At 56.1% G+C, this 14875-nt stretch overlaps 1 protein-coding gene across 2 annotated transcripts in view; it reads right to left on the bottom strand.

The window, feature by feature from the left end:
- The window catches only part of CAMK2B (calcium/calmodulin dependent protein kinase II beta), a 76966-nt gene extending 65282 nt beyond the window's left edge, over positions 1–11684 (bottom strand). For both annotated transcript variants that reach the window (XM_038559562.1, XM_038559563.1), the window contains exon 1: positions 11521–11684. In XM_038559562.1, the coding sequence (XP_038415490.1) occupies positions 11521–11585 (65 nt within the window). In that variant the 5' untranslated portion in view covers positions 11586–11684. The remainder of the gene's footprint in view (positions 1–11520) is intronic.
- Between the last annotated feature and the right edge of the window lie 3191 nt (positions 11685–14875).

The raw sequence follows: 14875 nt of genomic DNA, 5'->3' as shown, positions 1-14875 counted from the left end.
GCAGCTCACCACAGCTGGGCCACGGTCCTGCCTCAGCCACTGCGGTGACAGCGCCAGGGAGCCGCCAGCCAGAGCCACTCTCACTGCTAATCGCACTTCTCTGCAATTTGGGTGTTGAGAGCCAGATGCTAGAGTTCTCTCTTTTTTTTTTTTTTTTTTTTTTTTACATATATATAGGTTTTATTTAGGTTTAAACATCTTTATTGAGATAAAATTCATGGACCAAACAATTCACCCACTTAAAGTGTGTAATCCAATGGTTGTTCCTAGACGCTCAGAGTCATCGGCCATCAGCACAAGCTGAGCTACAACATCCATCCCTGGGGACGCCCCACTCCGCCCGCAGCCCCCCTGCGCCTCTGTGCCCCCTGTGCCCCTGAGCTGCCTGCTGGGGACGTGCAGCATGTAATGGGGTCCACACAACATGTGAGCCCCGAGATGGGCTGCTTTCACCATGTGCAGCGGGTTGGAAGTGCTCCTGGGCCATCACGAGCGTCATACGTGCTAGACTTCATCCTTCCCTGCCCAACTGGTTTCCCACCGTGAGGATATGACACGTTCTCCTGACTCCGTCACCAGCCAATGGACATTTGGGGTGTGTCCATTCTCTGGCTGTTAGGGTCACTGCTCCTGTGAGCAAGACCTGGTGTGGACCTGTGCTGTCCTAGCTCGTGGGCACATTTCTAGGGATGGGACATCTGGAGGTGCTGTTCTCCATGACCATGGCACCATTCCACCGCGTCTGAGGGCTGTGACTCCACATCCTGGCCCACACCGGCCATCACTGGCCTCCTGGTGCTCGCCATCCCGGGGGCAGTAGGTAGCTTCTGCTTGTGGTTGTCATTTGCATTTCCCACATGACTATCTTCTTTGAGTTTATCGCACACTTGTACCTCTTCTTTGGAGAAATGTCAACTCGGGTCCTTTGCCCAATTTCTAATTGGGTTGTTGGTCTTTCTACTGTCAGATAGTACGTTCTTGGACTAGTCTAAACACAAACTCCTTATCAGATATGTGATTCGCGAATATCTTCCCCCATTCTGGGGACTATCTTCCTGCTTTCCTGATGGCGCCCTTGGAAACACAAAACATTTTAACGTTAAGTCCTATTTTTCTTTTGTTACTCATGCTTTTGGCGTCATATCTAAGAAACCAAATCCTGGGTCACAAAAATTTACTGTTTTCTTCCAAAATTTTACAAGTTCAGCTCCTACCATTAGGTCTATTATCTATGTTGAGATCACAGTGTTATGGCCTTAGATTGGGTTCCAACTTCATTCTTTTGCACATGGACACCCAGCTGTCCATCTGTTGAACGAACCAGTATCCTTCCACATTGAAGTGTCTTGTGGTCCTTGTCAAAGATATAATGACCACCAATGGACGGGTCCATCCTAGGTTCAGTCCTATTCCACTGCTCTATGTGTCTATGCTTATGCCAGTACCCATGCTCTTGACCACCGTGGCTATATAATTAGTTTTTAAAATTATTTTTAGGTAATCTCTCCCCGCCAGCATGGAACTTGAACCTACAACACTGAGATCAAGAGTCACCTGCTCCACTGACTGAGCCAGCCAGGAGCCCCTAGTTTTGAAATTAGCAAGTGTGAGTCCCCCCACATCGTTCTTCCTTTTCAAGATTGTTCTTGAAAAGAACAAGGGGTCCCCTTGTATTTCTATATGAATTGAGGATCAGCTTGTCAATTTTTAAAAAGGCAGCTGGAACTCTGGCAGGTATCACATGGAGTCTGTGGGTCAATCTGCACAGACTGCAGATCTGTCCCGCCATCTTAACACCATTCAGTCTTCCAGTTCATGAACATGGTATGTCTCCATTTTCTGAGGTCTTCTTGAATTTCTTCCAACAGTCGTTGGTGGTCTTTATTGTTCAAGTTCTTGTTCTCCTTTTGTTGATTTATTACTATGTATTTTATTCTTTTAGATACAATTGTGAATAGAATTTTCCTAATTCCTAGCTTTATGTTGGGATCGAACATCGCTAGTATAACAAAATATAATGGAATTTTATATCATGATCTCACATCTTACAACTTTGCCGAATTCATTTTTAGTTCTCATAGGCCTCTCTGGAGCTCCTTCGGATATTCTATACAAGACCATGTCATCTGCAAACCTAGAGATAGGCTTACCCATTCCTTTCCAATTTGGGTACCTTTTATTTCCTTTTCTTGCCTAACAGTCCTGGCTAGAACCTCCTGTATGTAGCATGTTTGACAGAGGTGGAGAGAACAGATTTCCTTGTCTTGTCCCAACCTGACCCTGACCTCGGGAGAAGATGTTCAGTCCTTCACCATTCAATACCTGAGCTGTGGGTTTTCCATGATGCTCTTTATCCAGTGGAGAACGTTTCCCTTCTATTCATAGTTTGTTGAGTGTTTTTACCAGGAAAGAATATTAGATTCTGTTGAATATTTTTCTGCATCTGTTGAGATAATCATATAATTTCTTTGTTCTATTAATGTGCTGTTTTGTGCTAACTGAATTTTGTATGTTGAACCAACCCTCCATTATTTTCCAGGGATAAAATTTTCTTGTTCATAAAGTTAACCTTTTTCTACATTGTTAGACTTCATTTTGTCACTATTTTCTCGAGGATGTTGCATCTACATCCACATTGTTCCACAGTTGTTTGTTTTGTTTTGTTTTGTTTTGTTTGCTTATGGGGTCTTTGTCTGGTTTGGATATCAGGATATTACTTGTTCTATAGAATAATTTGGGAAAAATTACCTCCTTTTCTATTTTTTGAGTGTGTTTGTGAAGGACTGCTATTAATTCTTCTTTAAATGTCTGACAGAATTTACCTGTGAAGTTATCTGGGCCTGGGCTTCTCTTTGTGGGGCATTTCAAAATTTCTCACCTATGAATGAGTCCCTATCATCGGTAGAGGCCTATTTAGATTTTCTATTTCTTGAGTCAATTTCAGTTGCTTGTGTCTTAGTAAGAATTTGTCCACTGCATCGAGGTTATTCACCTTGGCACGCAGTTGTTCACGGACTTCCTATCATCTTTTTTATTTCTGTTGGGTCAACTGTACTGTCCCTTTATCATTTCCAGTTTTAGCAACTAGAGTCTCCTCTCCTTTTACATGGCCTGACTGCCCTTTTACAGAGGCAGCGTTCATCCTAAATGGCACCCCAAGTCTCTGTAACGATTCCCAGTGGGATTACTCACCTTCCACCCCATCATATAATGTGTTTGGTGTATATGTTTGAAACTTGCCTCCCCCACCAGTATAAGTTCCATGGGAGCAAGCACTGTCTGTTCACCACTGTTCACCCGGCACCTAGAGAGTGCCTGGTAAGCAGTTAAGTGTGTAAGCAGACTTACGGATTGAACAAGTCTGCAGAAAAGCAAAAGAAACCAGAAAAACTGCAAAATAAATAATAAAAAAATAATAGGAATGGCCTGGAAGCTCTAGACATGCCCTATTCAGTGTGGTGACCATTGCCTACAAGTAGCTATAAGAACCTGAGATGCGCCTGGTCCAAACTGAGATGTGCTGTAATGTAAAGTACACAACAGATTTCAAACATGTAATATTTTTAAAAATATAAAATAGCTGAACAATAACATTTCACATTGATTTTGTGTTGAAATAATACTTTGGATACACTGAGCCAGATACATCTATTTATTAAACTTCCTTTCACCCCTTTCTCTTTAAATAGTAATTTTATTTTAAAGATTTTATTTACTTATTTCAGAGAACTCGAGAGAGGGAGAGAGCACTGAAGGAGAGGGCAACACAGACTCCCTGCTGAGCTCGATCCCAGGACCTGAGCTGAAGGCAGACGTTAACCCACTGAGCCCCCCAGGTGCCCAGTAATAGAAACATTTTAATTACACCTGTGACTTACATCTGTGGCTCAAATTTTTTGTTTCCTCTGGACAGTGCTGCTCTAGACAAACAGGATCAGGAGTGAGATGGCTGAGTGTACAGGAAAAGAAGGCCAATTCCACACTGACGGTCAGGTGAGGCTCACACAGAGAGCAGGGAGGCAGGAGCCCGGGCCTGGCATCGGGTCTGTGTCTGTGCTGCCCACTGTAACAGCGTGGAGGCCTCACCAACCCCACTGCCGTATTTGACTCAGCCGGTCTGGGGCGGGGGCCCCCATGCAGCCGGGGCTGGGAACCGCTTCTTCAGCAGGTGCGCTCCTCACTAGACCAGCACTCTTTACCCAGGAAGCCCCTAACAGATGGCCTGGCGTGGGGTGCCTGAGTGGCTCAGTTGGTTGAGCACCCCAGCTCAGGTCTTGATCTCAGGATCGTGGGTTCAAGCCCCACCTGGGCTCCGCACTGGGTGCGGAATCTACTTAAAATTGAAAAATTAAAAACAAAAACAAAAACAAAAACAGATGGTCTGGCTCAAACCAATGATTTTGACAACCAGGCTGTGCCTCAACATATAAGAACAGGAGCCTTGGGAAGAATTTCATTAAGGCGTGGAAAGAACACTGTAAACTCTTTTGGCGTCCACTCCAAGGCAAGCACCTCAGAGATGTCTGTCCTGCAGCCGCACCTCACCAGGTGACAAGACAGATGGCCACTCAAGCCAGGTGTCTGGGTGTCCCCAAGACCCACTGGTGCCACCGATTGCAGGGCGAGCGCCCGAGGCCCCTGGAAGGAGCTGCAGGCCTCAAGGCGGCCCAGCTGTGCACCCACAGGAGCCTGGCACCCAGTCCTGGAACTCAGTGTGAGCTGCGTGATGGAAATGCAGGGGCTGCCCCTTGGTGCCTTGCTGGAAACAGGCACCAACCCGATCGGGCTGGACCCACAGAGCGCACTCCGTCAGAGGGCCTGGTGACACTCCTGTTTGACAGTGACGGCGGCCCACACCAGCTGCTCATGAAGAGGGGAAGGTGGCGAGCTCTGAGATCAGGCCCCCACCCCCACGAACAGTGTGGCTTATGCTTCCTCTACAACATTTTCTTAAACCGTTGCCCAGCTATTGCCAATCTGTTCCACAATTCAACAAACGCCTGTCTCTGGCTTAACAAAGAACCGGAGCCTTAGTTATGTCAGGATCATTATGTCCAAGCGAAACAATGCCGTCCAGCAGGAGCAGCAGCCACTGGCCAGGCCAGCGACCCCCCAAACCAGGAGACGGAGGGCCCCTGGGCTTGGCAGCAAGTGACACCACTGTAACACAAAAGGATGTTTTTATTTTAAATAGATTCAGATTTTTATATGAATAAAATATACATTTCTATGTAATATGCCAATATGATAATTTTTGGAAAACCAAGTTGATACATTATGCATTTTTATGTTTCTACACTAACAAAGTGACTCGCAGCTGTGAAAGATGCTTTAAAAATCAGATTCCATTTTTGTGAGAGAGAAAGAGGGAATTAAATTTTTTGAAAATATATTTGAAATCTCCAGAAAGGCCACATCCCATGCCTTGAACCGGGGAGGTGGCCTTGGAGAGCAGAGGGAGGAATGGGACGTGTCTGAGGAGCAGACACCCGTCATGTCACCTCCACCCGGTGACACCTCATCCCGTTCAGCACCTGTTAGATCCCAGGGGGTCAACATGGACTCTCTGAGGGTGTTTTAAGTAAGTACAGGTAGGTAGAAGGAAAAAAATATCTCTCCCTTAGATGAGATAAAAGAGGAGAGGAATATGGTTTGTAGTCCTTTTTCTTTTTCTTTTTTTTTGTAATATTTTATTTATTTATTAGAGAGAGAGAAAGAGTGCACACAAGCAGGGAGCAGCAGAGGGAGAGGGAGAAGCAGGCTCCCCACTGAGCGGAGACCCCGACCCGGGGCTCAATCACAGTACCCTGGGGTCATGACCTGAGCTGAAGGCAGAGGCCTCACTGACTGAGCCCCCCCCAGGCATCCAGCCCTGAGCTCTTTTTGAAGGAGGCCCCTGTGCCCGGCACCCAGGGTCCTGCCAAGAGCAGCCAACCCTTGTTCTCCTTCTCACACAGCAGTCACGCCCTCCGATGAGCGCAGGAGCCCCGCCAGCAAACACAGGGCCCTCTCACCCCCGTGTCATGCTTAGGAGAGGATGGGCCCCATTTTTGGTTCGAAAAATACGGCCAGCACACTGCGTACATCTAGGAGCCCCGACAGGCCCAGCCCTGCGGGCAAACCCTCGCCTGGTGGGATTGGTGTAAACAGGTGTTAGGAGCAAACACACTTCAGAATCACATATGTGGCAATTCCATATGTGACACGTACTCTGCGTGCATGTATACACGCGTGTGCAGGAGCCCACATGTCCTAACACCAACATTAGACCACCCGGGCTCCTCTGGGCTGAGAAAAGTGGGGTGTCAAAGAGTCACTTTTATCACACACATGTGCTTATTTACTTCTCTTTATAAGAAGATAAATCCTTGCACTTTGTTCCATTCATGCAACAAAATTTCAAGCCTTGCTGGTCCAAACCGGGGCAGAGCGTTGGTTACAGCAGATCGACAACCAAAGGAAAAGGACGGTACAGCGCTGGAGCTGGAGAAACATGGCCTGTGTGTGCTGAGCAGCCTGCCCAAGGCAGGCAGGGGGCCCAAAAAGCCAAGGGTCCGAGTGGACCACAAGCAGGCCACAAGCCAGTAGGGGCACGAGCTGTGGTGAGGGACAAGAAAGCCGAGTCCGGAGTCCCCTGGCCGAATTCGAACCCCAGCCCTCGCAGCCTTGGCCCTGGATGGAGCTTCTGGGTGCCTAAGTCCACCTCTGCCAGGAGCAGAGAAGGGTCGGGGTGTGGATCTCATCGGGGAGCACACTGATGTAATAAGCACCACTTCACTGCTGGGACCGTTACCAGGAGAGAAAGAGTGCAGGTATCGAGGTGTATTCTTAGCTCCTGGCAAAGTAGGTTACGGTATAAAAATACCACTCAATAGTAAGTACAGGAGCGTCACCTTCATGTGCATCCTGCCGCAGCCTCCGCGTGTCACTTCTTCCCAAACACCGTCCACCAAGGATGGGCCTCGAGCTCTGGGGCTGCGCTCACCCTCCCTGGAATGTGCAACCCCTAGCGTCTGGGCAGGCCTGGAAGGGGCCTGCACCCCACCTGCAGCCCAGTGTGGGGGAGCTGGCCTGTCGCCTGTTGGAGGGCCAGGGCCTGCCGGGATGGGGCAGGGGAGGGGCAGGGGAGGGCAAAGAGGAGAGAGGGGAGAGGCGCGGGGGGCGAAGGGGTCCCCTGGAGGGGAGCAGCCAGGGCAGCCGGGGCACAAGGTCTGAGGCAGCAAGAGAGCCAACAGCAGACCCCTCCTCCACCCAGCCCTCTCCTCCTTCCCTGGCAACCTGGCCTGGGTGCTCAGGAGACTCACCCATCAATTTGCTCGGAATATCCTGTTTATCTATTAACTGCCTAGCAGGTCGCTCCTGAGGAAAGGAAGGCCCTTCGCCAGGACAAGGCCTGCTCTCCTCTGACCGGCTGACACTCGATGCAGCCAAGGACACGTGAAGGTCAGCGGTGAGCCTGGCAAAGTTTAGGGGAATCGGGGGGGGGGGGTGGGGTGCGCTGGCCTGGAGGTCGGGCCTCTGCACTGCCGGGACTCCCTGGCCCATCCTCCCTGACCGGTGGTTCCGTGTCTGTAAAACGGAGGATCCACTCGCATCAAGTAAAATCGAATGTTGAAAGGGACATGCCTGTTACAGGTGGTTACAGCGGGGCCACCCCCAAGGGGAGCGTCTAGAACCTCGTGGGAGCTACTTTCTTCTGGAGACATTACCCACATTTTAGAGGAGACGACCCCCCAAAGAGACAGATTCGGGAGCCCGAACACAAAGATCTCTTCCTACCCAAGCAACCGTCCAACAGCTGAGAGCCACCAGCACGGAGTGAGGGCGCACTGCGAGGGCCTGGAGGGGCTGCACACACAGGGGGGGACCGGGACCGGAGAGCAGGGACCCGGCCAGCAACCCCACTGCCAGGACAGACCCTAGGGAAGCCCTCACACCTGCACCAGCGAACTCGCCGTGGGACTGGAGAGCGCGGCGACCAGGAGCAAGGGAGGCCTCCATCCAGAGGGGAACGGTGGCCACAACCTGCCTCAGGCCAGCAGCAACAGGCAGCCAGCCTGGCCCCCCCAAAGGTGCCCCTGGCACTGAACTGCATGAAAACACAGGTGGGAACAATCGGAAAGCTACAGGAAAACACACCAGAGAATCCCAAGTGTCAGTTTCGGGTGCTCATCTCTGTGTGGAAATGAACCCAGCAATCTGGAAGGATCAAGTCCATGTACATGACATGAGAAAGCTTACTTGGGGCTTTCTCCAGCTTTGGTGGGATGTGAGCGACATGCAATTTTGAGTACAAGGTTATGACGTGATGATAGGACACCTGTGTACACGGCATGGATTGCCCACAGTGGCCTCAGAGAGTCACGGCCCTGTATGCGTGCGTGTGTGTGCATGTGCGTGCTTATGCGCGTACACGTATGTGTGCATGCTTGTGTGCACGTGTGTGTTGCGAGAATTTTTAAGACCCACTGTCTTTGCAGATTTCAAGTACAGCACGCAGCACCATTACCCAGAATCACAATGCTGTACGTCAGAGCCCCAGAAATTAGAGTCACTTCACATTTACTTGTAATGCTTTCTTGTAATAAAAAAAAAAAAAATTTTTTTTAAACAGAACTTAAAGCCAAAAGGACAAAAGAGTGAGAGTTTCCAATTCTTGCTAAAAGAGATACAAGTATTCTCTTATTACTCCTGATATTTTTCTCAATTTTAAAAAACTAATCAACACACAAACACTAAAACCGCCCTGCCGGCCAGTCTACGCTGCGCCAAGGGCCTGGAGACCCTGCTGTGTGCCTGCGTAGGGACCTCCAGCTCTGGATGGACCTCCAGCTCTTTGGCCCCCAGACCTGGGCATCCAGGCAGGTGTCAAGAGCCCTGGCCCGGCAGGCCTGCCCCACTAGGCCAGGAACAGCAGAGCCCCGGAACACAGCGCCCCCCCCCCCGGGGCCCTGAGACCCTGCTGCCTGGGCCCCCACGGAAAAAATCCAAGTGGGGCAGGGAGGGGAAAGGGGGCGGCCACGTCACACCGGCAGCTGTGGGCCGGTGGCCCGGCCCTCCCTGGGCAGAGAGCGCAGCGTCCTCTGACTGCTGCCAGGGGCTGCAGCTTTAAATAAACTTGGACGCCTCCACCTGGGGCCATGGCAGCACCACGGCCCTGGGCAGGCGTTGTCAACAAGCGGTCATCAGGGCCACCTGCCCCTGCCCCGGGCAGACGCGCCGGCCCCTCGCTCCCCACCCTGCCACAGCTCACCCGGCATTTACGTGACCTCTCCGACACAGGATGCTGGCAGGGCCGCCACTGGCCCTCGGGGACCCCACTGGGCCTGCGGCCTGGGGAGCCCCGCAGAGCAATGCTGGGCCAGCTGAGAGCCTCTTGCCCTGGTCCCCACCCGCCCCCAGGGCTAGGGGGCCTCCCCAACTCATGCCTGGTCCCCTGGCTCCAGGCACAGCAGCCATGTGGCTCCCTTCTCGAAGCTGCTCCTGCTCTGGCTGAGGGGGAGGAGCCTGGCCTCGATTGCAAGGTCCCCTCTTGGCATCTCCCCTGGTAGCCCAGAGACCTCCACTCCCCGGTGTGCGTGTGGGTGGCAGAGGCCGGGAGAAGCAGCCACTGCTGGAGCAGAAGGCCTGGAATTGGAAGCTCACAGAAAAGTGTAGGGCGGGGGTGCCTGGGTGGCTCAGCAGTTGAGCTTCTGTCTTTGGCTCAGGTGGTGATCCTGGGGTCCCGGGATCGAGTCCCGCATCAGGGTCCCCGCAGGGAGCCTGCTTCTCTCTCTGCCTGTGTCCCTGCTTCTCTCTGTGTGTCTCTCATGAATAAATATATAAAATCTTTAAAAAGAAAAGTGTAGGGTGTCAGCATGGTCAGCTTCAAGTTGAGGAGAGGCAAGGCGCATGGCAGGGGGAGCCTAGGGGTGCCTGGGCAAGCAGAGGAAGGCTGAGCAGGTCCCCTAGAAAGAGGGACTTGTTCCCATTGCCACCCCCTTCCTCCTTCCACCTGAGGACCCCCAGCCCCTTGCCCTTTCCAGCTCCTTCCCGGCCTGTGTTCAGGGCGTCAGGGGTGTGCAGAGCGGGTGTGCTGGACCGTCCCCAACCCTCTGCTCTCTGCCTGCCAGCCTTGGAGCCAGGCATCCAAAGAGCACCCACGGGTGGGAGGGCATTCCTGGGCCTGCCGGCCACTGCTGTGCCCCCCCAGGGGTTCCTCATCCTCCCAGCTCCTCGGCCCTCAGGCCTGACCTGCACCCCCCCATCCAAGGAGAACCGGGACTCAGCACAGCCCCCCACTCTTCCCAGATCAGGACCCACAATTATCACCCATCAGCATGCCTCACCAACACAAGCACCATCACAAACGCTTTTTAGAAAAGGAAAAATGAGGCTCTGCCGCTGGATGTGTAAGAGGAAACCTCGCCAGCGCCCCCACCACGCGGGAGGGCCAGAGAAGGAGGATGGAGACGGCGGGCTTCTGGCTGCCGGGCTGGGGCCGAGGGATTCCGGAGTTCTGGAACCCAACGGAGGGACGCCAGGTGTGCCGCCCCGACGCACCCCCGGCCGAGAGGGCCCCTGGCTGACCCGGAGCCCAGGGGCCCCACGCCGCGTGTGCTGCAGACCGGAGCCCGGGAGCCACCTGTTCCCGGGGGTGAGGCCCCACCTGGACGGAGCCTTCAAGGTCTCTCCCCACGTGAACCCCCGCCTCCCCTGCCTGCAGCCCTCGGGTCAAGAACTCTCCGAGGTCCACCCTCCCCCGCCCCCCCTACTTCAATGACCCTGAAATCAGGTGCCCATCGGCCTCCCCCACCTCACCCCGTCATCTCCACCCCAGGGACCTGCCCAGCTTCCCCATCTCAGCCCTCTACTCTCCTGACTCGCGTTTCCAGAAGAATCTGGGGGAAAATCCTCCGAAACCCTGATTCCACGGGGGCCCCGCAGCGGAGGCTGTTCCCACGCGGCCCCGAGCGCAGCGGGCACCCCCCGCGCGGATGGAGCCACGCGGAGGAGCAGGCGCCGAGCAAGTCCGGCCGCCCCCGCGCCCGCCGCCGCTGGACTGGGGGTGGGGATGGGGGTGGGGGTGGGGGTGCGGGCGGGGGCGGGGACAGCGCGGCCGCGGCGCCGGCGACCCCCCCCCTCCCCGGCCGGAGCCGCCCCGTCCCCCGCTCTCCAGGCCCCCGGCCGCCCCCGCGCCCGCCCCGCTCTGACCTCCCGCCGCCAAATGCGTCACGTCTGCCCGGCGCTCCGGGGACACCTGCTGCCGCCCCCGCGGCGCCCGGCCCCGCGCCCCGAGTCCCGGCCTCCGGGAACAGGCCCGGGCGGAGCCGCGCGCGCCGAGGTCCGGCGGCCTGGCCCGGGGCCGCGGAGGGGGTCGGGCGGCGCGGGGCCGTGCGCCTCGGGCCCCCAGCCGGGAGCCGCCGAGGGCCGCCGGGGGCGCGCGGGGCCGCAGTGCGCCCGAGCGGGCGGCGCGGAGGGTCCGGTCCCCGGGGCCCCAGCCCCCGGCCCCGCCCGGCCCGCGCGCGCCGCGGCTCTTACTTGCCAATATCCTCGTAGAGCTGGTACTCGTCGGTGAAGCGGGTGCAGGTCACCGTGGTGGCCATGGCGGCGACGGACGGGCTCGGCGTGCGCTCTGCTGCGCTCGGGTGGCGGCGACTCCGGCTCCCGCTCGCGGGCACGGCGGCGACACGGGCGCGGGCGCGGGCGACACCTCGGCTGGCGGCGCCGGGCGGGGGCCGGGCTGGGCTGCGCCGGGCCGCGAGCGCACGCGAGATGTGCGCGCTCCGGCCCCGCCAGGAGCGCGCCGCACACCTACGCGCGGGGAACGCGGGCGCGGCTGGCCCCGCCGCCGCCGCCCCTGCACGCGCGCGGCACGCGCCCTGCACCCGCGCCCGCCCCCGCGCCGCCCCCGCGCCCGCCCCCGCGGCGGCCGCCTCACCTGCCCCGCGCCCGTCCCCGCGCCCTCGCCCCGCAGGCGCTGCGCCCCGACCCGCCGCTGCCCGTGCGCGCACGCACCAGCGCCGCAGCCGCCTCGCCGGCCTCCCGCGGCGCGCCGGGGACCCCCTTGAACCCGCGCAGGGCCCGCACACAATGAACCCCGCCCCTCCCCTCCCTGAATGCCCGCAAGAGGGGCCCGTGTGTCACCCCCACAGGACTGACCCCTCACACCCCAGGAGGAGACGCTGGCGGCACCCTCGTGTCCTGTCCCCGCCACTCCACGCACGGCACAGCCGTCCCCAGAGCCCCCGGGCGCCTTCCAGGCCAGGCATGCACACTGGGGCGGGAGCGCAGAAGGGAGGCCCCATCCCCGGGCTCGCAGGGCACCCCCTCCATCAGTCCCCGAGGACTGGGCGTGGGGGTGTCCCAGCCAAGACGGTAAAGCAGAGGGTCCTGGAGTCAGGGGACCCGCCCCCCCCCCCGCCCCGCCCCCGGCGGTAAGTCAGCAGTCCTAAGAGCTCACAGCTCTGCCGGGTGAGGGGGACGGTCCCTTCTCAGGCCTCATCCACCTGCCTGCCTCTGCTCTGGCCTAGAAGAGGGTCCATCTTCAAAGTGACCCGGGGAACAGAGGAGGAGAGAGCAGGAGAGAGCAAGAGGGAGGGGCCGGAGAGGCTGGACTGACCCCATTTCCCACAAAAGAGCCTTCCCCTAGGGCCACACCCAGGCTGCTGTCTAGAACGGGGCTTCAGAGCCAGCAGAGAACTCCCCGGGCTCCGGCACCCACACTCTTCTGAGGGTCAGAGCAGGGTCTGTCATGGGCAGGCCCTGAGGACAGAAGTTTCTAGCAGCCAGCTCTTGATTTAGGCCGTGCAGCTGCCCTGAGATGAGCTACTTACTGTGCCCAGGGCTCCCCAGGCATCTGCTGTGGGCCTGTCCTGCTCATCTCCCTCACCTTGCTCTGTGGTTCACCCCAGAAGCCACAGTGTTTCCTGAGTAAAAGATCAAATGAAGGGACTCTGGGGTGGGGCAGCCAGGACCTTCCCAACCGGGATGTGTTTGGCACACAGCCGTCAGGCCAACGAGCAGACCTGGTCACAACCAGTCCTTACACTGGATGGTTTTGCAGAAGCGACTGGCACCAGGAGGCGGCCAGAGGCTGAGCGGTACTCTGGCAAGTGCCCCGCTTAGGGCGGGGGGGCGTCCTGTGGGGAAAGGGGCTCTGGCTTTGATCTCAGTAGTGCCAGGCAAGAGGGGAGAGCCGGGACCAGAGCACCCAGGCACCTCTGAAAGGCAGATTTCCACTTCTCCTGGGGCAGCAGGGGCTGTGGATGTCCAACCTGGCCCGCACACTGGGTGACCCGCATCCTTCTGAGCTCCGGAAGGAGAAGGAGGCAGGCCCTCACAATAGAATAGAATTAGCACACCCCTTGGTAAACCGGCCTCTCCCCAGGCTGCAGGTAGGCCCTTTAGGCTGTCAAGGTCATGCAAACTCCTGCCAACATGAGTCCATGCCAGCATGAAGTGGTATCAAAACCATGATGACAGCTGGCATTGATTTGCTTGCGTGCCTTTTACGTGTCCTATCTCATTTAATTCTCAGCCTCAGGAGGCATATACTCTGATTATCCCCATTTTACCAGATGGGACAGCAGACAGACAGAGGTAAAGTCACACAGCCAAGAAGTGACTGGGACTCAAACCCCTGCCCCATAATCCCTCCCTTGTCTTGTTTATTTTCCCGCACATGTGCACATGCATACACACACACACAGAACACAAACACACACTCACACACATGCATGCTTTCTGCAGCCCTGGGCAAGGACACCACAGTATTCTGAAGGCTCTGTGTTGAAGTCCTGCTTTTCCGTGGTTGGGGAGGCTGCCCCCAGACCAAGTTTCCACAAGGAGTCGGGGTCACTAAAGGGGTATGATTTAAGGCCTCTGTTCTACTCTAGTCAACAACTGGGGTCCCCCAGGCAGCCCCTCGTCTGGGTTGGAATTTTCAGTGTGTGATGTGGAGACAGGGGCGGGCGGGAAGAGCAGGCTGATCAGGGTACCATGGAGGGAATGGCTGAGCTACCGAAGGGACCCAGACTGCCCCTGCCTACAGAGCCCAACCCCGCACCCCTCTCACAGAACAACCTACTGTCCACCCCCAGAGTCAGAGAGTTCCTCCCCAGCAGAGTAGGCAGCTGGAAGGGAGAAGGGCTGACTTTCTGGAATCCCAGGCCCCAGAAGCCCTGTCATTTGGCTCTGGCCCCCCAGCCCTCCTTCAGGAAGGGCCCTCTTCCACCCGCACCCCCGCATCATCTCTGCCTCCCACCTTATCCTCTCTAGCTGGCTTTCGTCAGCGAGGAGGGCTCTCCCTCCCAGGTGGCAGCTGGGGCGGGTGTGGGGAATATCAGTTCTGGGAGGTTATTGTTAGGACAGTCACCATGGCAACAAGCATCACATCTGCAGAGCCAAAAGTGCTGCACGTGGGGCTCATTCTCCCAAGGAAAGACACAGCCCTCCCTGTCCCTCTCACCCTCAGGAACCGATGTCACTGCCACCACCTCTCTCAGGCCCAGCCATCTGCCTGGAAGAGCAGGCAGTGGTTTCCCAGAAGAGGAAGACCCTAATCCATCAGTCTCCAATCACCTGGACCTTGACACGGCAGCACGACACTTATGGCAGGTGTGGGGAGTGATGATATGATGGTGGTGATGGTGGTAATGATGATGGTGGTGATGGTGATGATTGTGGTGATGGTGGTGGTGATTGTTTTTGGTGATGATTAGAGTGATGATGATGATGGTGATGGTGATGATGATGGTGATGAGAGTGATGATGGTGATCATGATGGTTATGGTGATAATGGTGATGAGGGTGATGGTGATGATGGCGATGAGGGTGGTGGTGATGAGAGTGATGGTGATGGTGTTGAAGGTGATGGTGATGATTATGGTTATGG

Source organism: Canis lupus, chromosome 16 (genome assembly GCF_011100685.1).
Source record: "Canis lupus familiaris isolate Mischka breed German Shepherd chromosome 16, alternate assembly UU_Cfam_GSD_1.0, whole genome shotgun sequence".
NCBI lineage: Eukaryota > Metazoa > Chordata > Mammalia > Carnivora > Canidae > Canis > Canis lupus.
Note: the sequence above shows the minus strand (reverse complement) of the source record. Positions and strands in the feature narration are given on the sequence as shown.